Below are 26,376 nucleotides of genomic sequence, written 5' to 3'. Positions count from 1 at the left end.
AGCGACCTGCTGTCTGTTGTTTTCCATCCACCGAGGATCACACTATATTTGGTTCTTTGCCAGTGCTGCACATCTCTTCTCTCCCTCTGCTTAAAGGCAGTAATCGCGTCTAGCGCCAGATGGATTCTAATGTTTGCGTTCACGTGGAAGGTCATGGGGCTTTAAATTTAGATCACAGGATATACAGCGAGTTTTCACACTCCGAACGGGAGAAGAGACTCGCTCCAAATTCAGAGTACCATCTCCTACTTCTCCCAGACTCTGTGACTCTTAGTCTCTCCACATGAAGCTCCCAGGCACAAGTAGCTGGATTACATACTGCTTGATACTAGCAGCTGTTGCTCTTTCCAATGCACAAAGACAAGATCACATTAATGCTTTAAGCAAGAGAGTCATAATATAGCAGCACTTGAGTTCATGTTCTTATGTTTCATCACAATAGCAACTACTGACTAAGACAAAAAAAAAGATACTGAATTAAACTGTCAATTTATCATTGAATGCTGTGGGTAAGGATATTACATGTATGTGTGATAAATGAATAGTTCTACTTTTAAGTGATGCTTCAAGTGTGGACAGGCAGTCAGACTTGTCTATGGGGAAATCGTAGATGCTTATGAAGCTTGATGATTTTTTGACAATTTGCCATATATTGCATGAATCATTCACCTCCCTATTTGCAACAGCTTTATATCGCTGACTTGTTACAAAAACACGATTTTTCCATGAAAGTTGTTGTGGTGCATAATATTGTTATTATCAGAGTAATGGTTTTAAGTATACAAACTTAGTTGTTTGTGCATTGTTGGAAAATGAGCTCCCTGTGAGAGGGCGAAGCATTTCATTGAGGGGTAGTAGAAGGGGGAGGGGGACATAAGCACTTCTAAGCCAGAGGTAAACAAGTCGGCTACACTCCCTGGAGTAGGATGACAGCAACTGGGTTGGGGTAGTGAGTGTGTTTGTGTGTGTGTTCGGGGGGGGGGGGGGGGAGGGGAGAGAGTGGCTGATATCCATACCAAATGGAAAAAAACTCCCATCTTTTAGGCTATGATACATCCTTCAATGTTACAGCAATCAATGAGTGTCATTTTGTGAAAATATGCACACTGGTTTATAAAGATACAATAAGATATCACAGTGGACCTATCATATGTACCTAGACAGAACGTGTCCATAAATATCTTCTTCTTTTTTTTCGGCCATTGCAGGAACTCAACCAACAGAATGGCTATATGTGAAATCCTTTTAAAGAAGGTGCAGCTTACTGTTTTCCCTCATTTACTTTCAAGAAAAAAAAATTCATCTTCTACTATACTTCCAAAGAGTTTTCAGAAAGAGCATTGACATACAGTATGTCCAAAGAGAAAAACTTCAGGGCCATGTTTTATGATGAGTTGTAATTGATAATATAGTTGATTTCTATTATAAGTCTATGGCAGCCTGTGTGGTAAGTGAATTTATAATCAATTATATCTTTTGATAAAACGAAGCCCTGATTTGTTACATTTAACAGTGAATGGTGAGTAGCAGCATTTGACTGCTATTACAGATGTGATTGGACCATGTCTAGGGCATAGCATCTGTGATATGAAGGTTGTACCATCATATGCGTTCTGCTGTGGAGTACTGTAAAAGTGTAAAATATTCGCAGCGTGGAAATTTTTGCACATTTCGCGCAAACCAGAAGCTAGCACAAAAATCAAAGCACGCAAATATTTTCGCATGCCATATGTTCCAATAAATCATGTCCTGATTCTGCGGATTTAAAAACATGTGAAATTCATCTAACCCAGCCGAGCGCGAAAAATTAATCACGCAAAAATATCCACTTTTACAGTATCTCATCCTGCCTGGGGAGGACAGGAGCATCCTCCTCGCCTGTCTCACGTGATGGCACCCTGCCTGAAGAAGACGACAGCCGAATTCCATCAAGAGTGTGCCCGCTTCTCAAAGCCCTCACAAACAGGAATTAATTGATCAATGTCATCTCTGGGTGTTTGCCTGCCTCCTGTCCGTACCGAATCAAACTTTCTTCTGCATTTGGACACAAGCTGCTTCCAACAACCCCCCCCCCCCACCCCCAACCCAAATATACATTGGGCTTCTGTATGCATTACTCACTACAGTGAGCTGCTGTAGGAAGCGAGTCCTGCGTGCAGATTGGAACGGGAAGCCAGGAAAAGGCGCAGCGGGGCTCAGGAAGTGCCCTGCAGCAAACGCCTCGCACGTCACTTCCTCCGCCCGCCCTTATATGGGCAAAAGTCGGTGGTGAATGAACGATGTTGACAACATTCTTCAACTCATCACTTCGGCTTTGTTTCCGTGCCCCCCCCCCCCCCCCCCCCCATCCTTCCCTGCCATCTTTGAAGTTCATGAAGGAGTTTAGCATTGGAGATTGCTTTGGTAACCCATGGCTGACAAACGGGGATTTAGCATTTCTGGGTTGTTTTATTCGTGGGGCTTTCCTGTACGCGGCTCACGGAGAGGAACTTGTTAATTACGCCTTGGAAATCTGTTGCTTATTCTCTATTTATAGCCGTGCCGGGGCTTAACATGGCTGGTGCAATTTGTAGGGACGGCTTCGGAGTTAAATTTGGGGGATTGGAGAGGGTGAAGTAGGACCAGCGTGAGCTAAAACCATGTCTGACAAACATGGGATGACAAATACACAGCCCAGGATGATGCTACGGTTACACGCGCAGCCCTCCTCAACTGCCACATGCACACATACCAATACGTTATGTGATACCAATGGTGGGCGAACAGTTCACTCTTTACCTGGCCGCAGTGTTCCAAACCCTAACACGCAAACATTAAGGAAAGCTAAAAATAAGCTTGGGGGTCAAAGAGGACTGCATGCACTACTACATGGTGAACGTGATGACACTCCATTGGAATTTTTTTTAATAGGAAATCAACCAAAGTCACCAGGAGGAAAAGGCATTTGTGGATACGGTCACACCCTGATTTAATTCCGATTGCGATGAGCAAGCCTGTTCTATCAATTTCCTTTGCCTGTTTTCCTGACTTTTTATAGCCCCATGGGATCTCCCTCTACTCTAACACCAGTGGAAGGCCAATGTTCAAGACCACTTTATACCACACACTGCAACACACCATTTCTATTCAAATTCATGAAAATTCTTCCATCGTGATGTTTTCATTGCAACTGATTGACAAATTGCCCTACATCGACGTAAATAAGCACTGAATTGATCAGTGTTTTAGTAGTAGCCATGATAAAAATCATGGGCGTACATACTCGAGCAGGATTCGAACCTACGACCTCCTGATCACCGGACAGGCGTCATCTCCACTAGACCACCGAGCTTTCGCCCGACAGCAAGTGTTGGTTCTAATCCTTATAGCATGCAGCGGGTACTGCTTTGTATTTCTATTACCAAAAGACAATGGAAAGGGATGCCCCATAGTACCCCATGAAACACAATGCCAGAATTCACATGGGCTTTGTGCACTTGATGCTCTGTATACACCAAAGGGTAGTCCAAGGTGGCTTCTCTCATGAACCTGACTACCAATACTCGGTTACATGTTAACTCTACCCTGCAGGCATGCCAGCAGATGGGGGTGATTGCGAGGTGCGATTTCTGGAGTCTCAACCACCTTTGCGCTACTGATTAGATGTCAATGCATGCAGGCATTAGTCCATAACGTGTAAGTGGGAAGATTATCAAGTAGCACAGTTAAGACCATGGACTATGCGGATCCACGTCTCGGAGACGGAGGGCACGATCCGGAAGAGTGACTACAAATGGACCGTACACCATTCCTACATCAGTCACCCTCGCAGGAATACCTGTGTCACAAGCCCTGCTCTACTTTAACGATGCTAGCATTCCGTAAAGTTGACTAACTTTTTGGTATTGCTATATTAATCCCCCAAGCCAAGGGGTTGAGTGAGCCCAGACCAATCTTCTGTGATTGTGGTATCAGTTCTCTTGATTTCAGCACTTAAGATGACAACAAACAAAATTGATTTCATTCCAAACTGAATAGCAATTTTTCGTGTTCGATGAAATTTCTTCCCAGTGATTGTATCCAGGCGATAAATATGAATTGAATGAAAGCAATGCCACAAAAGCATCAGATTTCCAACGTAAAATTGAGCACAGAGCGTAAAGATGAGTCTTCAGAATGCTTTGACAACTTGGGATGTCAGTGAGTCAACTGATGTGGTGTCCCAAGGGAACCTTGAAATAGCTGGCTTGGTCACGTAACCACGGCGTCCCCATAGGCCCCCCCCCCCCCCCCACGTCACACTGGATGACTCTAAGAAAGTAAAACTGTGTAGGAAGCTGACTTGGTACTTACTTGTCTGATTCACTCAAATCTTTGCTGACGTGTCACTTTGACTTAACATGTATCGAAAAGAACCTCACCCAATTTGTCCTTGCAGAGAATTTTGTGAGAAAATTATGCCACCTTGTACAAACTATAAGACAGGTTGACACTAAGGTGTTCTATCAACGAGTTGGCAAAGTTGGACCAGTTTCGACTTTGGTCAGCTGCCTATGGATATGGGGGGAGGGGGGTGATGGCCCCATGATGTTAGTGCTGCTAGAAGGTACAGGGGTTCACTCTCACCTTTGAACGTACTGTGGCCGCTGAAGTAAGGCATGGGTGGTTCGTACATGAGGGGGTTGTTGTAGCACTCGGGCGTTGGTGTCTCCAGGAAGTGCTGGTTGGAGTTGGGCGAGGACTCGAGGCTGTAGTAGTCCGAGCTGCTGCCCGTGTCCTCCTGCTTGATGTTGAGGATGTCCTCGGCGTTGAACTCGTTGAGTGTCTGGAGGGACTCGGAGACCTGGTACATGCCATCGCTGAAGCCGGAGGACTGGGGGGCGGAGACAGGCACCGCCTGGGGCTGGTCTACAGAGAAACCTGGGGAGTGGGTGGAGTGGGATATAACTTCTGGTCAGTTAGTGTTGATCATCTCATATCAGAAATAAATACAACATGGATTTTAAAAAATGAATAAATTCTATAGCCTAATGAAAAAAAAAAATCTGCTGAAATTTACGTAAACTAGAAAAACCTAACCCTACAAAAATGGTAGACACAGGAATAGCCTGCCTGTCTGTGTGTATCTGTCTGTCCATCTATCTGTGCTTTTGCATCAGGTATAACTTGGAAGCAACAATGAAAATAAAAATAACAATCAGTTTTACTACTAGCATGTCGCATCACAAAATTGGTAAGAATTGATTAGATTGGGATAGGCAGAGACCCAGGTATGCCTTGTGTAGGCAGCAGAGGTTCAGATAACCATCCAGTGTTCAAAACTCTCGAGAAGGAAATGCTACACCGTGCAAATGTCTGCCGGGAGTGAGGCACGTTAGTGCAATCCTGTTCACTACATTTTCACATTTCAAAACACCAAGAGCCGCGTGCCTCTCATCCTCTCTTGGCTGAAATATCAAGGTTCCTTCCCAGGAGCAGTCACATGCCTCGCAACTGCCCGATAAGTCCCCGTCTCGCTCAAAACATGATACCACTCTGTTGCCCAGCAACTGCATCACAAACTTCAGCTACGACGAACCAGATAAAGTGAGCCTCTGATATCTAAACGGTGGCAAACTTCTTTGGAAACGGAACTGACCAAAACTCCTCACTACAGGAAAGAGATTCCTAAGTTTCTCAAGTGGAAGTGTATGTAACATACCGTAGTAACAATTAGGTGGATACATCCTGGGTTCTGGTCGGATGAACGGAAGAGACATTTGTTTGCATAAAATAAAGAAGCACAGGAAATCGGGAAACCAGGCAGTGGAGTTTATTGTTTCGGTCAGCAGGTACACCCAAGGGCTTTCATCTGACATGCAGTCAAAAGGTTTCTGTCACGTCCTGTCCAATATTTCACACATTGTAAGCGAACGATTTACACGCCAGACGATATGATAGCTGCAGACAGTATGATCGCGGCAGCCCCTTAATAAAAAAGGCGTCGCGATAGCATCAAAAAAAGACTCAATGACAATATCTCAAGAGGCACTCCCACTGACTCCCAGTGGCTCTAAGGACCAGCGCTTGACTAACTAGACCAGCTGTGCCGCGTAGCAGTCAGCAACAGTGGGGAGAACAGATAGAACGAATGTTTGGGAAACTTAACACTCTGGCCTGCAAAAACCACAGAGAGATAAATCAGAAAACACACACACACACACACACACACACACACACACACACACCACACCAGGATTGTTTTATCATCCAGCTTGTTTTGTTCTTTTTTATGAATGAGGGAAGGCAGAGTACGCCCAGAGCGTGTGGCTGGGTGAAATGAATCTGTTATATCGGGCCTTCCCACTCTTCCTGTTTCTCGGCTTAACCTGGTCTGCAGACCAGAGGAATGAGCCTCTGACGTTCAGGAACTCCCAACTTCCTCTTCTTCACTGGTATCAATGCCCAGCTATCCCACCACCAAACAAAATATCCGCTCGTGACAAACACCTCTCAACTTTCCCTTTTTTGACTACATGTAGTCCTTGAGTCTTATTTCGGGCTTGTTTTCTCTTCCCTTTCCAAGGACCAACCGTGTTACGCAGCATGCTCAAAACGGACACGTTGTGATAAGGATGTATTCTTACACTCCATTCAAGATGATTTACACCAGAACAGAAATCCTGTAGCACAACAAACTCTCTGGAAAAAACAATGCCCTCTCAACACAATGTGCTGGCTCAAACTGGAAATGCACAAAGAAGAAAACTTAAACAAGCATAAAACTATTGAACCCTTCCTCTCATTTATTTGTTTTTTTAACTGCTTCATTTCATGGAAAATAAATCTTTTACGACAAATCTTAAGTCTGAAACTTGTTTAAGCAGCAAACTGCATGGATTACAATATTCACTGGAGCCTAACCTACGAGACTCAACCCAACCAATGGTGTGTATTTGTGTATTGTTTAGTCTTGAATGCCATTTTGCTTAGTATACTGAGATTAAAGTATACATATACTAAAATTCCGCAGAGCAGAAAACTGTTCACATTCACTAGACTTATTTAAGAAACAGGTTGAATTCCGTGGAAAATCTCAAAGATGTAATCACTTTGGAACTGCCTTGTACATAATGTACTGTACCAGAGTAATCAAAGTAACAATATGGTTGTTAAGGGGTCACTGGGTTAGTAAGTCGACAGCTGGGCATGAACTGCTGGCAAAACAACTCACACGCATCATGACCCGTAAGGGAACTATGTTTAAGTTGTGTAAAGCCTTTTCCTGACAAAAGGTTTTAGTGAAGAGGTGGCAGTTCTGAGTACTGTCTTATCAGCCCCATCAAGGAAGTTCAGCCAATGTCATTTGAACAAACTTCCTGGAGACGCGTTACGAGCCTATTTGGATTGAGCCAAGTTTCATGCCAATAACATTCCTCTTTTCGAGCTGGAAAGCACTACCTCCTTGTATTTAGCGACGCACGTCCGGTACTGCGTTTTGTGTGAAATGTTTCTCCTGAACGGGAGCCTCGTTAACGCATCACTGCACAGTTTCTGCATGATGTCACAACTTGTTATCTAGTCAGCACTGAAGTGCCATTTTGTGGTTTTCCAGTGATAACATAAATAATTTGAGGAAAACAAATAATTTGAGAAAAACAAATATCTGGTTGCAGTTTCTTCTAATTTGTCACTTATGGAAAGAAAAAAAAACCCAAAAACCTCAGGTAGTATTGATCATGTGCATGATATAAATTTTCAACAGTAACTAAACTGATAACTATTTGCTAGTTTTGTAGGTTGGCAACGATATGGTCGTATGTATGTAGAAAACTTTGATATTGGAGTATAAGAAAATTGAAAAAAAAATAAAGATGAAGACAAAACAAAATAAAGACATTAATAATATCATAATGATAATTATGATAATACTTAACAATAACAATACACAAATACAGATGGTTTATCAGTAATCATCTTCAAAACGGCAGTGTTGGAAACCAAGTCGAGGCAGTATTGCATATCAAACAATAACAGTTGTCAACACTAAATGCCACGCTTCCTTTGCAGAGGCTGTTGATGTTTCGGACAGTATCCAGTGTTGTGGACATTGGGAGCTCCATCAAAGTGTTGTAGTCTTGAGATTAGGGATTGTCTTGAGTGATTAAACCTGACCCTGTTGTTATCTTTTCCCTAAAATCTTTTTAGTGGGCAATCCGCAGGAGTCACATCCCTCTATGCCACCAGGAATAGCAGGCAGGAGATAAAAATACACCAGTAGTTTCCTCTTGTAGGTTTCAATGAGATAACACCCAATCGTTTCTGACTACATTGCAAGAAGCAAACTTTCAGCCAGCTACGTGCATACACGGGATGCTCATTGGGAAGTGCATTTGCCTTTTGGTTGATTATATTGTACATAACTTGTGTGCAACATACATGCACAGGGAGGGGTGCCAACCTCTGCCTATTAAATAATATACTGATACCTGATGCAGTGTAACAACACATTTTTATGGCTATAATCACAGTTTGGTTTAGAAATGAAAAAAATTGTAATTACTGTGCATGCTAAATGAGTTTTTTTTTTTTTTTTTTTTAAGGAAAAGACAGCATTTTCTTCACTTAATGAATATATTCTACTTCCGGATTTTTTTTTTCTTTTTTTAAAGAATAGAAAGCATACTAAATGTCATAACATGTAGTTGACTGCTCTGCAAGAACATTTAATTGAGCTTTTTAAGGATGAGCATCTTACTTAAACAATGCCAACACCCTTCTAAAGTTTTTCCAAGTAACTTAAATATTACAACTTGCTGACAGTGAGAAGCTACTTCTACTGCCCTTTCTAATCCTTCTCATTCTTCTACTGATTTTAAATGCTACTGTTCTTAAAAGTAGTGCATTGTTTTAATAAGCAACAGGTCAGAGCAAATTTGGCGTAAAAAATGAATGAAATATGTTTGTATCCGTAATCAAAAAATCATGTAATCAAAACATAATGAAATATCAACCTTAATAGCACACAGATAAAATGGCCATCATGGTCGTATGACAGCAACTTGTTAACAATATTTCTTATTTGTACTATGAACACAGAGACTTACATGTTTGTCAACACTATCTTCAATTTGTTGGGAAAGATAAAGTTGTATGATCCTGGAGGACATCCAATACCAACACAATATGTTTGATATATATTGAACAAAACAGTGAAGACAACGTTTCTTCCTGGAAAACTTGAAATTGATAGCAATTAAAGAACATTGCAGTAGTTGCTAGAAAGTTTCGTACGGTATTACGTTGTGAAAACGATGAGTTGAGTTGATGATGAAAAAGAACCATATCTTGGCTTGCATTTGTCTCTGATATATAGATGATGGGTTTCGTACGGGGCAGGGTTACGCACTTGATCCGGCGTGTTTTGGCCAAAGTCGTAAGGCAAGACATAAGACGGTCCCTGTCACGTGTTGTAAGTTACAGGAAATACTCATTAAGACGTCTAAAATTCTGCTAATCCGATATCACACTCTGCTCAGAAGCAGACTGTCTTTACTCGATGCGTTTGAAATGAGAGTGATGAAGATCGAGAAACAAGGTCATATCGCCATGGTTACTAAGTCTCGCAGTGCTACACTAGTTGCAAACTGTTATTGTAGCAGTTTTAATTGCGCTGACATCGCTAATTTGAATATCAGGGGGAGAAGCTCGGTAGCAATATTTCACAAATCTGAGTGCACTGCCCTTGCATTCCCTACGGCTCGAAGTAGGTCTCTTCTTTTCAAAGACATTTTACATCACTTCATAGTGCCATGAGAGGTACACTTCAAACCTGTACCATTTATGTCTAATTCCATTCCTTAGTCTTTACTTGGGACTAGTGAACACCTCAACTGTAGATGGCTTTTGAATGAGGATGATCCTCAATGCGGTAACTCTTGACAGAATCATTTTTTCCGAGTGACTAAAATATATGATCGGCTTAATCTCTCCTTCTTGACCTCTTAATGACCTGAAATCCTTTTCTTCACTTGTAATCAAACAATTTGATTTTTATAGCACTGTCAGCTCTAATTACTGTACTAAGTTCTGTATGACAGCCTCTATAGATTAAATGTATTTATAAATCAAAGTAAGCAAGGGAGAGTAGATGAAACTGTCTGTATTGGGATTTTGAGTTTCAACTAAACTGAGCCAACAATAGTCTTGCCTACATGAGCAAAAATATTGTTAGTGATCCATGGGGTCTCTTTCATGCTTGTTTGGGATTATGATACGAGTTTGTTAAATATTAGTAATATACTTGTATGACATCTTGTTCAAGGAAGTTTTCCAAACTTGCCAATTAGGAGAATGCTCAAAAACATAATTATAGTTAGAACAGCCATATGAACTCTTGATAAATTTGATGGGTGGATCCAAAAATCTCCATAAATAAACCTAGGTCTTTGCACTAGTTTTAAGGCAGCTAAAGCTAAATTCCCCCCAAGGATATCTATTTCTTAACATGCATAATGATGGTTAATAATCATGAGCCCATCACAATTTCTTTTTGTCTATTGCCCTACGAAGTTGACTCGGTTTGGCATACAAGAGTTTGGATGGAATTAGCAAGAATCAAAAATTTTACCCCGAAAAAAGAAGCAAAAGCGGAAATCATGCACAGAGATTGGTTTGACTTGCACCAGTCTAGTGACGTGCATCATGCCACTCTTAGTTAGATACCTTGTGCTAAGAAGTCATCCAGTCTCGGCATACAGGAGGTCGTGTTGAGATAGCCCGAACTAACGCTCTCCAGCTTGATCGACTGCGGCGATGAAGAGACCGGGGCGGCCGAAGTGGTGGTCGTGGTGGTCGTCGCCGCTGGCTGTGTGGAGGCCGGAGACTGGGCTGGAATGTTGGACGGGTCGCATTCTGTGTGCAAAGGGGTGAGAGGGGAGGCTGTCAACATTAATACACATCGGCCAGATTCCAGGGCTCAATATTTGGAAAAAAGGCAGCTGAGTTCTTCAAAGCAGCAGAGTTATTTCAAAATATGCAAACACATCTCATTACTAATGTGTTGTCTGACAAACTTTCTGTTATATCATCAGCTTGCTGTGAATAAAAGCAATATCTATCTTTCCTTGGTGCCTTTGAAGTAAAGTAAAGATTTGGAGCAATAACAACCATTACTTTGATGCATTTTCATAACAAGCAAACTGAATAAAATTTTGATAAAAGAGCTTGTAACTATGTTCTTATATTTTTTAAGATACAATTGACTCAACTTCACAAACAGATCTCTTATGAAAGTAGAAAGCACTTCAAAAGCACACACCTACGCCAAGCAGTTCATTTCTATCCATATTGATTTCCACCATATATTCTATAAATCCTACATCCAGACAGTGATCTGAATCACTGTCAAAATTTAACCATCTGTTCCTTGTGTCATTATCAACCTTTCCTGAAAATCTCATCCAAATCTATTCATAACTTTATTTTGTAAACAGACAAACAAACCATGCTCCCTGAAAACTTGATTCTATTCTGATTGGCCGGTTTCAAAGGCAAGACTCACCTTTCTTGAGCATGTCAATGTGTTCCCACAGGATGTCGCCCATGAAGGGGGGCGCTCTGCTCAAGAAGTCGGTCTTCGGCAGGCTGCACAGGTCCCGCCCGCTGATGCGGAAGTTGGTGACGGACACGCCCTCCAGACTGAACTCCTTGATGGCCCAGAGAACCCAGGCGACCACCTGGCACTCCGTCCATTGTGAGGGATCTACGGGGTGCAGGGACGAAAGGACATGCAACATCCGGATTAAAGACAAACTCTTGAACTTAACCTCATCACACCCAAAGGTAGGAGTATCATGTAAAGGATGACATTTTAAGATTGCACATCTGAAAGGGCCATAAGAAGACAGCTCTTGTAAAGTAAGTCTTCCAATTAAAGACTTTCTCTCCTGGCTCTCAAATCAACAATCAGCATAGAGGAACATAACTGCCATTAGCAAATAAGAATGAAGAATTTGTAAAGAAAAGATCGCTGTCCAAAATACAAGGTAATCTTGAGAAACACATTCATCTCTTCAATCTTGGGCTGATGAATGGCATGTCTGTATTTTTCAACTTTTAAAACTTATAAACCAGAAAATTAGTTGCACAATGGGCAAAATGAACTAAATTTCAGGTAAACTTGACAGGAAACTCATGTACAATTGGTCCTTAATCATGGTCACACAAAGAGATCCCACTTCTCGCCAAGGTACAAATCGCAGCAAATTGTGTCTTGGCCTTCTCAACATCCAACTCTGTTGCCGAGGCAACACATCTTGGATGGGTGGAGGCTCCACTCACCTTTAGGGATGCCGAGACGCTCCTGCTCCTTCTTAAAGCTGCTGAAGCTCTCTCTCAGGCAGGCATTCATGAGAGCGTTGGTGCCAGGGGTGGGTGGGGGCACTGCCGGGTGGAGGTCTGTGGGGTGGGGGGGGGGGGGGAACAGAAGTCAAACTTTAAAACCTTCTGAAGCATACCTTGCAACAGGTGCATCACACTAGCATTCATATAGTGTGTTTTCATCACCAGCTTCATAGCACTGACGGTATTAACAAAGAGAGAGAAATTATTATTATTATTTTTTTTTGTTCTACCATGGTATGTATTTATTTTGCCAAACAAAGTAAATTGTCATACTAATAATGAAAATATTTACGATGAAACACTGAAATCACATTGACAGAAAGTGAATTCTTAAAAAAAAAGAAAAGCTTCATGATATGATATCACGAGTACATGTGTAGAATGGATTTCAGGGTGCATGAATGATGTGAGAATGGCAGGTCCAACACGTGAATTTAACAGTTTGACTGTAAAAGTTTGTTGTAAAATATTGTAGAACTCTGTTTAAACAGTCCGTGAATTGAACAGTTTGACTGTAAAAGTTTGTTGTAAAATATTGTAGAACTCTGTTTAAACAGTCTGAGAATTGAACAGTTTGACTGTAAAAGTTTGTTGTAAAATATTGTAGAACTCTGTTTAAACAGTCTGTGAATTGAACAGTTTGACTGTAAAAGTTTGTTGTAAAATATTGTAGAACTCTGTTCAAACCCACATACATGCATGAGCTTTCTTTAATACTTCTAGTTTTCAATCAGTACTGTGTAGTTTTCATTTTCAATGAAACAATACAGGACATCAGAGTGCAGATCTCTATTATATTGCATTCTGTCCAACAGTACTGTACTTTTTGCATAACAATTTCAATATGCTTTTTACTACATGTAGGTAACAGTCAATAAATAATGGTGATAATCATGCTATGCTCAGGTATATAATTAAACTGAAAGTGACTTCACAGACATACGGAATACAGTACTAAAGGGAGTGTAGATTGTGCATCAGACACGTCAATCACTACGTGTAGTATGTATGGACCAGGCAACCTCGTGGGAATTTGCTGCAGCTGATCACTAAAGTGATATTTGTAAGGTTAATCTCGAAGATTACAGCATGATCACAAACAGTGTCCCATTTGCAGCCTCCACACCACCCTGATATTTTGTTTACTCCTCCCACACTGCAGGCGGCCGCAAAGTGAAGAGCACCCAGCCCAGAAGGACATATTAATTAAAGCCTGGGTCAAAAATAAACCGCCAAACCTACGAACTGCCATCAGCCCCTGGGTTTAAAAAAGCGACAATGGTTTTGTTGCGCATTATCGTGTCGTAACATCTCCGAGGCTCAAAGAGGAGCTGACAATAGCTACGACGTTTCATCGTGTACGAGATGGCGAGTTTAGTGGCAAAAACAACCTGGCGTACAGCTATCAACTACAATGATCACAGCGTGGACAGGTGGCTACACAGCACACTGATAGACCCTCAACACCACATATAATATGCACAAGTGATAGTGTACATTTGTATGTTGCTTTACTTGGGCATTAATGAGTAGACATCAAAAGTCAACACCCTTATACACAGTCATGGGGCATTAGGCCCATATTCCTGTGCAAGCCGATTCCACCATATTGTCGACGATTTGAAGCAAACACCTGTTTCATGCTTTTATGTCATTGTAACCCCATCCAAAAAAAAAAGTGCATTGTGAACTGAGATCGAACTCCATGTTTACCTGTTCCAGGCAGCCATGTTCTGGTACAGAGAGAAAAAAAAAAGGACAAAATATGAAAAGCAGATTAATACAAGACCAGGCCTCATTGATCTCCTAAGCCAGACAGTAAAATGATAGGACCAGATAGGCCACACCTCCCCATCGCCACGAAAACAGACTGAACCCAGGGCTCATCCCCACAAATGCCAGGTCAATGCCCTCTGAGAGTGGTAACACCACTCAATGGCACAGCGCTGGTCCTTCTTAGTTTCCGCTCCGCACAGCTTTGTCTCTTTCACCACAGAGACAAAGTAGGGGAGGGCGCTTTATCGATTTTATCTTAAAATTCCTTCCTCCCTGCATTTCAGCGAGTGTCCACACGGCAGGAATTTGCTGATTTGCATATCAAAGGGCTTTGACACGGATTTGGCACACTGCCTTCCTGTCTTTGACTCTCTTTATCACCTTTCCATGTGAATATATTTGAATATCAGTATCCCCTGCTGGCAGGCGAGATGTGGTAACACCAATGGAATAATACTGCCAGAAAAAGAACAAAATAGACTTCTACACAGGAAGGAAAATATCTACTGGTGTGATGCAATGTATAGAATTTGGGTACTGAAAAGACCAGACAAGTAAAAACACAAACAGCCATGGGTGTCGTAAATATATTTTGAAAAAAATATATATATATTGATCGGAGAATGTCATAATTTACTGAACGAAATGACACACAAAGCTCCACAAGAATTGAAAAAACGGCTCCAGGATGAAATATTTGTACAATAAACGAAACGTCAGTATTCCACTGATTAATCACACCCTCCCACTGACAAAAAAAAGATACCAAAGTTTGAATGTATCACAATTTCCGACCCCAATCAAATGCGGGGGTATTTGATTGAATGACAATGGTGTCTTCACCCACCCTATTCACAAGCTGGGGAGATGGACGATTTCCTTTCATAGCTCACAACAACACCTAGCATCCTCAGAGACGAAAGGCTTCCTAAAAAAAAAAGCATGATAATCAGCGGGTGAACCCCCTTTTTCGCAGGAGGGTCACGAGGGTGCCCCCACTGCTGAAAAAACCTTAAACCACAATCCGGAAGCTGGGGCGGGGGCTGACGAAGTCCCTATTCACTGGCGATGCCTGGGGAGCTATGATGATGGCTTTCTTTAGTTATCAAGACACTATAACCAGTTTGCAACATTTCAAAAATCTTTGCTGCCCAGTCTTCATCAACAGACCCGCTGAAAACAAATACAACTTTGCTTGAAACTTTGGCAAACGCCAGACTAAATATGTAGAATCACCATGACACAAGTTATCCTTTCAGGCAAACTTACTTTGCTGGGTTAGAATCAAACTTGCTCCAGTAAAGGATTAGAAAAAAAAAATGAGGCATTATATAAGGTTTCTCCCCTCACATTTATCTCACTGAATTATTTCTTTCACAGACATCTTTTTTTTTCACAGACATTTTACTGAAGACTTGTCACAGACTCTGTGAAAATGAACAATAAACCAGAGTAAATCTTGATAAATCATCAAAATGTATGGACTCAAAACCTCCCCTGCAAAGATGTCGTTTTGATCAACAGGTGATGACATCTCTCGAATAGCATTCATCCTCTGGTTAGTACACAGTGAGACAAAAATGATTTCTCTTGAATCGTCCGAATGATGTTTGACTTTCATTGCACAAAAAGTCTAAGGCGTACTAACCTGAACAGTTGCTGTTGCATTAACTCATGCAGCTACTTAAAGTATGGTCCGCTCTTGTTGAAATTCTCTCCATGAGACATCATCAAAGTGCAGAAAAAATCAGTCAAAGAAATACTTTCAAATGCTGCATTTTACTGGTGATATTCCATAAATGAGAAGTGTTTCATTTTCCCCTCGCCTGTGGTATCTTCTATGCTCGTATGATAGGTCTTGGCAGTAGACTAAAACCCTTAGCACCGCTTGTTTGTCTTATTAATGCCATTGCACCGAACAGAGTAATAATTTCCACTGGTTTCTCTTCTTTCACAAAACCGTTTGACCCCGGTCAGAAGTTGTCTCCCCCCAACACTGCGCTTGGATGGTCATGTGAGCATCTAATTGGGACAGGACCCCTTTGGTACCCATCAATCATCTCTTGTCCCCCATTCTTTGGAGTTTTGGGAGTTAATAACCCCCCTCATTTGATACAAGCAAACCACAATGGTTGGTATAAAACCTGTTTATGAAAATTGGTGGCTTACATCCCTGCCCTCATTAAAAAGGAAGAGCGAGAGAGAAAGACGAAAGCTATCACAGATCAGCAGGCCTGGAAAAAAGAGTGCAGCGATCCTTAGTGAGCGTCAAACAGGACGCATTCATCTTCAGCCGAGGAATCCGGTCGTTTCGTAGTTTATGGGTTTATTTCAGCGCAGCAGCGGGAGGAAGGAATCTGTCTACTTTTCGCATACATCACGCGATTAAAATTGTGGTCATTATGTAACCTCTGATAAAAAAAAGAGAAATACAAAGAGATTATACTATAAAGAGAAAGAAACATCAAGAATATTTCTATCTACTAGCACTATGTGTACTTGTATATGGAGCAACAAAATGTTAATTTTTACTATGAAATCATGCTTGAGTAAAATTTGGGTAGAAATGAGATTTGGAGAAAAGTCTCACATTTACAGGATTCAGAAAATCTTGAGCTAATCTTTTTTTTTTATTCTATCAGAATAATCAATCTGCATAGGATAGTAAGAGATTAACACTATTAGATAACAACCTTTGGCATCAAACTAATCTGAGAAGTTTATTTATATATGGAGTAAAAATGCCAAAGAATCAAGAATCAATTCACCAAAAAATGTGCAATAAATAGGAGTAAATCATACCAATATCTGGCTCAAAGCTAAGTCTTTCTTACATTTTCTTCAAATGAGATTCCTTAGTTTTATCAAAATTGATCCAAACTTAGGATTTGTATGTCTGTTGTCTAATGTTTTGGCTACATTTTACATATTAAATTTCTATGACGTATGCATAAACTTCATACCTTGCAATGTTTCTCATGTTTATGCGAGAATAACCATGGCTTTAAATGGTTCATTGAAAAAGTGGAAAAATAAAAGTAATGTGCATGACCATCATTTACATTTTAGATAAGATCCATAGTTTAACATATATGTAGGGATCACACCTGATTGTGTAAACTAATATATTTTACATGTACATGTACATTATGTGCCTGTTGTGTACACAGCATATCCTACACAGACTGTAGTGTAGTACTGCTAGTCACCTGTAGAAACGGCACGCACTGAGGTTATGGTAAACCTTGGCATTTTGACAAAAAAACTCGGCAAAGACAGTCAGTTCACAACGACCGTGACTCAACAATGAGTTAGCAACGGGGCTCGGTATTTGAGCGGTTTCCAGAGTGATAAAAACAGCCACGGACCCTCGTGACAGTATCTGTCACAGCTTTCGCAAGCCACGGAAAACTACGAGTGAATTTGTCGGCTAGTTTGGGTGTAGCAACCTACATGGCCTCGTCTTCCTTCCTGAAATAACACTGTTAAAAAAAGAACCAGAAACTCAACAAAATAATCACAACACGCCTACCCTATGCAGAGAAAGAGAACTATGACCAGTTCAGTGACAGTATCAAAGCCACTTGGGTCTAAAACAAAACAAACGAAACAAAACAAAACAGAAACATCATCACATCTTTCAGGAAACATCCAAACAAGCCATACTGATCGCACGATTGCAATGTTGATGATATACCTACACTTGTACACCATCTTCAAATGGCTTTACAACAGAATATTTACTGAATTAAGTGTCTTTGTGATTGCGCTAAGGATCATGCTATGAGCTACAAATGTTCCAAAGATCTTCTGAGTCAGGCGGAGTACCACTACATCTACTACACACACTAATCCACTTTTAGCAGTCTTTTGACAATAAACACTTTTTATCATAATGCTTTCCACACCTGTATTTTTTTTTCAATTGTCATTCATTCTGATCAACTTTCTCATTGTTCGGGTATGATAACATTCATTTCTAAAAGGATTATCTGTATATCTTGAGAGCCCAAACATGACTTATTCCAAAAATTTCTGAATTAGCACCATTTCATTGCAAAAGTGTTAATTTTCATATATGTCTGAGTACATTTTGTTGTCTTGAAGCTATGCTGAAAATTTTACCACCTTTCCTCCACTGAAAAAAGACAGAAATATGTTTGTTCAAGGTTTGTTGATGTCTAGATTGTCCTTTCCATACTTTGAATCTCAGTTAAGTTGGTGAAATTTATGAAGATCAGTGTAAGAAAGGCTGTGTTTATCAACTTTCCTATGTTTGAAATGCTGTTTCAATACCCACTATCAAAACATATTGGTAAACAACTTTGGAGCACATTTCTCGAGTTGTTGCATTCATTAACTCTGTCATAAGTCCATTGGGAGATCTTGTCACTGCGCAGCTCCAATTTGCAGTTCGACCCGTGGGACAGAGAGGTGTACATTGGCATGGGCAGGTCTGAACTATAAATGTGTTTCAAAATACACTTTGCGCTTCTCAACTCTGCAGAAATGCATTTAGGGCTCAAAAAACTTCAATAACAATTTTTTTTTTCTTCTGGCATTTCAAAAGCGTGTTTCTAACCCCCAAATCAAAACTGCTTTGCATTTATCAACTGCCCAAAACTCCCTGAAAGTTGTTTGGAAACCTTAATTCTGCACCAGAAGTGAGTTGAGAAACGCAACCAAGGACACCAAAGTCATCTTCTAGGCATTGATAATAAAAAGGAAAAAAAAAAAAAAAGAAATCCACCCCACCTGCTTCACTTATCAATATTCCACAAATAAAAAATGTATGCAACTTTTTGCCCTGTTGTTGAAAACTTCTATAAACAAAGAGATAATGATAATAACAAAAAAAAAAAAAACACCTTCCTGTCTGATCTTTAAGGATGGAGCATATGACATCTAATTTGAGGAAAGACAAATTGTTTAAAAAGCAAGCAGGGAGAGCGAATGATGATAAACAACTTGCATGATCTAATGAGACAGGAGACGTGAGAAGTGCATTTGTACCAGAAATACTTCTCTGGGGCTCATAGGCGCAGATCAGGGAAGTATTTTTATTTATTTTTTTTTAAGTTGTGAATGGGCACGAAGATTTGATAGGGATCTGAAGTTGATGATAACAGTCAAGACTTTTCCTGACCTACACTTTGAAAGGTCATAGGTCAAGCCTTGTCAGTAAACTCCCTTCTCTCCTTCTCTCTCTCTATCTTTTTCTCTCCCTCCTGCCCGCCCTCCCCTTTCTTATTTGCTTGGCCCGCTGACAAAAACAGGATCTGGGCGGAAACAGGTGTGGGCCAGCGATAGAACCACCCCGCATCCTGGGCACACTTATCACCCTCCCTCACGCTCCCTCACTAGACTCGGAGCAAACCGTCCAATCAGGGCAGCTCTTTTCACTCACTCTCTCTACTTTCCTTACTTTCCTTGGCCATCGCAGGTTAACTACTGTACAAACTAGTCTGCATGACCAGACCTTTTGCATATCATGCTGTGGAAGGGCAGCAAAAAAACAACAACATTTGATCAAAGCATGGGAAGTTGCAAACATGTGTGTTTGTGTGTACGCACTTTTCATGTGATGGCACCTCTACACTTTTCACCTTATTGAGGCTTTTCTTCCTATATTTTCCTGAACAGAGGGAGTTTATTTGTATATAAAATCAAATCTGAAAACTAATTTCACATGACATGTTCATCAATGTTCCCTCATGCGAAGGTGATTTTAATGCTCTGATCTCTTTCGCTTTGACATACAAGTGTTCATGTATATGATAGCACAAAAACTAGTATTTGTCACAAAATTGTGTCAACCTCCTTCTACAAGACTATCGTAGAATTTGTCTGCAGTATTGTCTGACATAACATAGGCCTACACATACCAAGAACAAGAAAATGAAAGTCCATATTTACAACAAAAAAAGAAAAGAAAAAAGAATAAGAAAAGAAAAAGAAACAAAAGTGAAAGATGCAGGTGATATGAATAGTCATCACTAGGCTCTGCAGGCAGAATCAGTCGTACAGATATTTCAATACTTGATAAAACCTGCTCAGGAAACTGCACTGTTTCCCCACTTGCGGTGACGGCTATTGTTCTGAATTTATGCATTGTGATGTCATCACCTGTCTTGCACATATCAATAGACAGACAGAAAGGAATGTCAGTGACAGACGGGGTCTCTCTCAGAGATGTTACAACAAGGGCAAGATGAAATGGCATTTAATAAGAAAAGATCACATTGTCACTTCTTTTCCTCGTTTGCCTTCCCTTTCCTCCATCTTCTTTGTTTTTAAACATAGTGCCTACTTCAACTGCTATAATATTCTTACAGAACCTTGTACAGTTGAGTCATTACCTGTATACAGCAGCTTACGCAGAACAAAGACATTGGTATCAAACTCAATACTACAATGGCTATCTAGTCTATCAAGTTAGTATGTACAGTAAAGAGTGATCAGTGACCCCCTTTGGTATCAATGACCCCTACCTGTCAAGTTTCCCTTCCAACCCCCCTTCCCCCCTCCTCCATCACCACACCCAATACACTGTTTCTGTAATGTATTGATATTAACGGATGTTTCTTTTCCACCAGCCTGATAGTGATAACAACCCATTGTACAAGTGTATTTACCTGCTTCTTGCTACTAGTTTCTTCTGCAAGGATTCTCTCAGCATTCATCAGTTGCTGCTATAGGTAGGACAAGTCTGTGGGTAAGCTTTGTGGTTGCAATTACGGCAATCCACTGAATAAATTACAGAAAATGGTCTATTGTGTTGAAACACAGTTTGCATCACTGCGGATGTAGATAAGCTTTCAAGTCCTGCACACGCCATGATTTATATCTCCCATTGAACATCATATGTATATCTCACAAATTTGGACTTGTAAGACAATTCTGGGAGTGATTAAACCTCTCGATCAGGAACCACAGGGATGGCAGAAGAAACGGAGTGTTACGCCCATTAGATAAAGTCTGAATTAACTGATTGTCTCTGTTGCACCCCCACCCCCCCCTCAAAAAAAAAAAAAAAATGAGTGTTATTTCATAAGCTTGTACTAACTGACATAAAATAGGCATACACTGTAGTCCATTAGCACACATCAGTTAAATAATTTGATTCTGGGATTTTGCAGTTCCTTGCACCACAATCTTATACAGATTCATCAAATTCTCTACTAAACTCACATGACACTGTAATCCTTTGACATCAAAATCACTAAATGCATTGAAACTTCAAAGCTTTCATTACTTTTTAGTTAACCATAGATCAAGCAATGGATGTGAAATCTGGAGGGGAATAATTAATTTTTTGGGTGGTAGTGCCAAAAGAAATTCATCTTTGAGCTGGTGAGTCTGGGCTATGGACAGAAGCGACCCGAGGCTGCCACTGCTTACACTGTGTAGACTAGCCTGCCCTCACTCACCATCGATTGCTCAAATTGGTCTAATAAAAGACATCCAAATGGAAATCCTGTACGGAGCGGCCAATATCATCCAATCTGAGGCTGCTGCTAGGTCAGATAAATGCATCTCTTTCTCCAGAAAAACCCAATCACCCTTTTGCCATAATTTGTCCCCTAAGTAACCTTCTTGGGCATGAATGTGCTACAAAAAAGAATAAGAAGAATAATAATCTCTTCCTTTTTGTGTGTGATAACAGCTTTGTGGAAGTAAAATCTGAGAAAAAAAACACTGAAAATTAAATTGCAGCTTAAAGTGATCGGATCACAACGGAATAAAACTAATCTGCTCATGTTCATGGACTTCACCAGAAAAAGGGTCTACAGAAGTTGGAGACCGTGATTCTTTTCCACTGACTTTGCAAGCATTGCTTGTAATGCATTAAGATCATGTCTTTTCTACAGCAACTTCAGACTTGCATGAGAGGCAGAGCACCAAGATTTAGGTATATCTTGGGTCATTCATTCACTATGCTAAAGTCAATATGGTTTCAAGTAAAATGCTGGCCAAAATTATGCAAATCCAATCAATATCAAAATATTGATTCATCAGTTATTCGCACTGTGGATACAAAACAAAAAAGTGACAAAATTTAACCCTGACTACACAGGGTTTTATCAGCTATGTAAAAACACTTGGCAAAAACTGTGCCCCTGTATGTTCTTTCTGTTGTTTGAGTTGCTCCAGAAGGAGCAAAGGCACTGCAGCTTCTGGTTGGAGCAGTGCCCGACGGTAATCATGTTTTGTTTCCAATTTGGCACGAATTCATCCATGCTTCTCCCAAGAACGGTGAATTAGGCAAGCTGGGCTCCATACGGAAAGTCACCAACAGTTTACACATCTCTGCTCTGGCATAGTTTGAATAAATACATAAAAAGGACTTCCTTCAAAGAAAAAAAAAAAAAAACTCTTGTGACAAGAGATATGACGTCAGATGTGTTCGACTCCCCCACCCCCATCTCCCATCCACCACCCCCCCCCCCCCCCATCACGAGGTCATTAAACTCTGTGGGTGTCAAAGTTCATTCAGTTCAATGTGTGAGAAGCATTTTAATAAATTTTAATGCATTGTCACAGCTGCCTAAAGCTGTGAATGCTTCTACGAAACTGTATGCCTACATGTCATAATTAACCTACACTGTTCAAGGTATAGTACAATCTCTTTATATTGACTGTGATGGGATAATGCAATGGATAAAACTATTGCCCTGCAACAGGGCAGCATTATGAAAATTTTCTAACGTTCGACTATACCTGGGTAACGAAAATAACAAAATGCAAACATTAACCATCACTACCGTCATTGCCATGATCATTCTGATCATCTTGAACTGTTCTTGGATTTATTATCAGCATCACTGGTATACTATTGTTTCTACTTTCACAATCACAATCATTAGAATGACTTGTATTTTTTTCTGTATGTTTGTATTATTTGGGATTAAATATTAAATTTCCGATAAACTGTGCGCTTAGAAATATCTGTATTAAGCGCCTCATACATGTATTGTATTATTTTCATTTCAATCAGACATTCAACTGCTGTCACTGGAATTCAGGTGTAATGTGCATAACCATTCTTTTTGTTGACTGTTTCTGAAAAAAAAACCCACACATTTCACTTTATACAGAGGGTACTTTCTAGCCTCTACTGTCTCTAAATACCTTCTTTAAAGGGAAGGTAAACCCAAAGAGCAATGTGGATTGAGTGAAAGCAGCAACATTAGTAGAACACATCAGTGAAAGTTTGAGGAAAATCGAACAATCGATGCAAAAGTTATGAATTTTTAAAGTTTTGGTGTTGGAACCGCTGGATGAGGAGACTACTAGAGGATATGACGTATGAGTGGACAACAATACAAGGAAAATATAAAGGAAATTCAACAAAAATTCACTTTTCTAGAGTTATGAAAGAGCAATGGACCAACCTCTTTCAGAAAGCAGGGGGAATAATTGCTATCCTTAACATATGTCAATATCAAGTTGATGGAAATTGTAATTTTCATGAAAAATGGATTTTTGTATAATTTTCTTTATGTTTTCTTGGTATTGTTGTCCACTCATACGTCATAACTTCTAGTAGTCTCCTCATCCAGCGGTTCCATCACCAAAACTTTAAAAATTCATAACTTTTGCATCGATTGTCTGATTTTCTTCAAACTTTCACTGATGTGTTCTACTAATGTTGCTGCTTTCACTCAATCCACATTGCTCTTGGGGTTTATGTTCCCTTTAATACCCACTGGGCATGCAACACATACTCTATAAATCAATTCATTTTTTATGTGATGATTTTGTTGTTTGGAAGGCAGAACAGAATTATGCATCTATAATATCCACGCACACACACTGTAAACATCCATGCACTGTGTGCAGAACTGCAGCTTGTTTTACAGCCCCTTGTCTGATCAAATGGTTTCCAGGGTAAAGAATCTCCTCATTAGAACATCAACACAAGTGCGCTTAAATGTATGCCACTTCAGACATCACGTACGATCATATACTCCTCCTAGCCGCACAAGGACGAGTTTGCTCATAACATTTTCAAGGACCAGAAATTCTTCCTTTATTGTAAACGAAGCATAATCGCCATTCTTGCAGGTATTTTGAGCATTTCCCTCGTGCGAAAAACATCCATGCAATATACTGGTTTGAAAAAATATTGATCCTGAAGAGATTTTCTTGCCCATGTTGAACATTCAGTGTACCTGCACAAATTAATCATGTAGCTCCTACCACATGTGTTATGAGTCCTGTGTTCATTTGTTCACAACAGAAATTTGGGAGATAAGTCATTAGGAGTCCACCATATGTAGGTGTCCATTATAGGCAGGTGGCTAGAAAAATCTGCCCTGCATTTTCTTTTCTTTCTTTTTGTATACTTGATTTCAATAATTTTTTTTCAGGTAGTCCTCAATACATGCATAAAGAAAATATAGTCATTTGCCCATTCAAGTATTCTATTAAAGATTATGGTTTCTACAACTCCATGGCATATTCTGTTGTTTTTCTGGGTCTAAAGCAATTACGCCCCTGAGCAATTACCCCAGACCATTCCTCTAACTGTAGCCGTAACCCTAACCCTAATTCTTTTTCTTTGGGGGGGGGGGGGGGGGAAGGCAATTGCCCGATACGGTTTTTCTATAAGAGTTCATAATTTTGAAAGATAAGGTGATAATGATGATGATGAAGATGATGATGATGATGATTATAATAATAATAATAAATACAACAAGAAGAACAACAAAATTCATGATGATGATGATAATGATGATAATCAAAACATATATGTAGGAAGCACTTGCTCCCTCTCCACACTGTAAACATTTCATGGAATCGTTGGTACATGTATTACCTATGGGGCTTCCGGAGAGTTCGTCTGGCAGCTCAAAACCTGTTGGGACTTCCTGGGCCTTGGGTTCAGTCTTGATCCGGAGGGCCTCCCCGCCGCCAATCATAATGTTATACCGATCAATGTCCTTGGCTAGCAGACCGTCGGGGTATCCCAGCTGGACAATGGACCCAACAAACACAAAAGAAACGAACAAACAGACAAAAATGTTTAAGCGACTGTTGCAATCGTGTTGGTCATTGACTCGATTCTCTGGCTGCACTTTTAAAAAAATAAACAAAAAGAAACAAACAGGCAAAAATGTTAAGCGACTGTTGTACATTATGTAATCGTGTTGGTCACTGACTCGATTCTCTCTGGCTGTACTTTAGAAAATTCTTCAGACTTTGTTTTTCTTCTTGGACAAATTCTTGTAGACTTCGGCACAAGTGACCCTCTGGCACACAGTACAAGTTTTACAAGCAAAATCTGAAAACCAGCCAGCTATCACTATAATACTTCCACACTGAATCACACCCTTCCCTCTCCATAAAACTTCCTACGAATATCATAGAATCAATAAAAAAAAGTTATATATATATATATATATATATATATTCAGACAATGACAAACAAAACACCAGATTCTTCCTCCAATTGATATATAAAATGTTTGATACTGCTACATTACATGCATTATTCCTTAAGAAGGTAACCTCCTGCTCATGATCAGCCCAAAGGGGCACAGGGGCAAAGGGAAAAAATGCACAAACCGAAACCAATCAAAGCCTCCACTATGAAAACCACACTCTACTATAAAATCTACATGTACATTGTATGGATATTGATACCCGCACATAGAGCATCACAGTCATACCTACGAGTTTTTTTTTTTGGAGTTTCTAAACTGATGAAATTTGCTTTCACTTTTCTACCTTGATCCTTTGCAATGTAAACATAAGATGGAGTCACAAACATTCGTAGGTATGAGCATCTGGTGGAGTATCGGAAGGGACGTGTATTAGGTGCACCTGTTAATGTACAGCTCGTGTATTCAGCACACGACCAAAGTTTACTTGCGCTTTCAATCGCTGAGCCCTACTCAAGAACCAGTTTTCATTGCATCATCAAACGATCACTTCTTTACTTTCACTAGCATTCATAGCTGGATGATGTTTACAATAAGAAAAATCACTGTAATTCGACTCCAGTCAATGAAAATCAACATACAGCTGTATATGCACAAAAGCAAACCTCTCTCAACTTTGTCTGTTGAATTTCATGTACAACTTCTGATGTTGCTTGTACTACATCTTTTTCTCCTCAAATAAAGGGTTTGAAAAAGTAAGACTAAAAAATCTTTGAGACACTGGTATGAAACTGGTGTGATGAAAGAGAAACTGGCTGTGGTTTTGCTGATATTGTCGACATAATTTTTG

At 40.2% G+C, this 26,376-nt stretch overlaps 1 protein-coding gene across 2 annotated transcripts in view; it reads right to left on the bottom strand.

The window, feature by feature from the left end:
* The window catches only part of LOC140229435 (protein C-ets-1-like), a 47,092-nt gene that overhangs the window by 7,758 nt on the left and 12,958 nt on the right, over positions 1–26,376 (bottom strand). For both annotated transcript variants that reach the window (XM_072309685.1, XM_072309686.1), the window contains exons 2-6: positions 24,962–25,115; positions 12,301–12,417; positions 11,522–11,722; positions 10,684–10,872; positions 4,606–4,899 (exon numbers count right to left, since the gene is read on the bottom strand). In XM_072309685.1, the coding sequence (XP_072165786.1) occupies positions 4,606–4,899; positions 10,684–10,872; positions 11,522–11,722; positions 12,301–12,417; positions 24,962–25,115 (955 nt within the window). The remainder of the gene's footprint in view (positions 1–4,605; positions 4,900–10,683; positions 10,873–11,521; positions 11,723–12,300; positions 12,418–24,961; positions 25,116–26,376) is intronic.

Source organism: Diadema setosum, chromosome 6, assembly GCF_964275005.1.
Source record: "Diadema setosum chromosome 6, eeDiaSeto1, whole genome shotgun sequence".
Classification (NCBI taxonomy): Eukaryota; Metazoa; Echinodermata; class Echinoidea; order Diadematoida; family Diadematidae; genus Diadema; species Diadema setosum.
The sequence above is the reverse complement of the archived record's forward strand: the minus strand, read 5'-3'. Positions and strand labels throughout refer to the sequence as shown.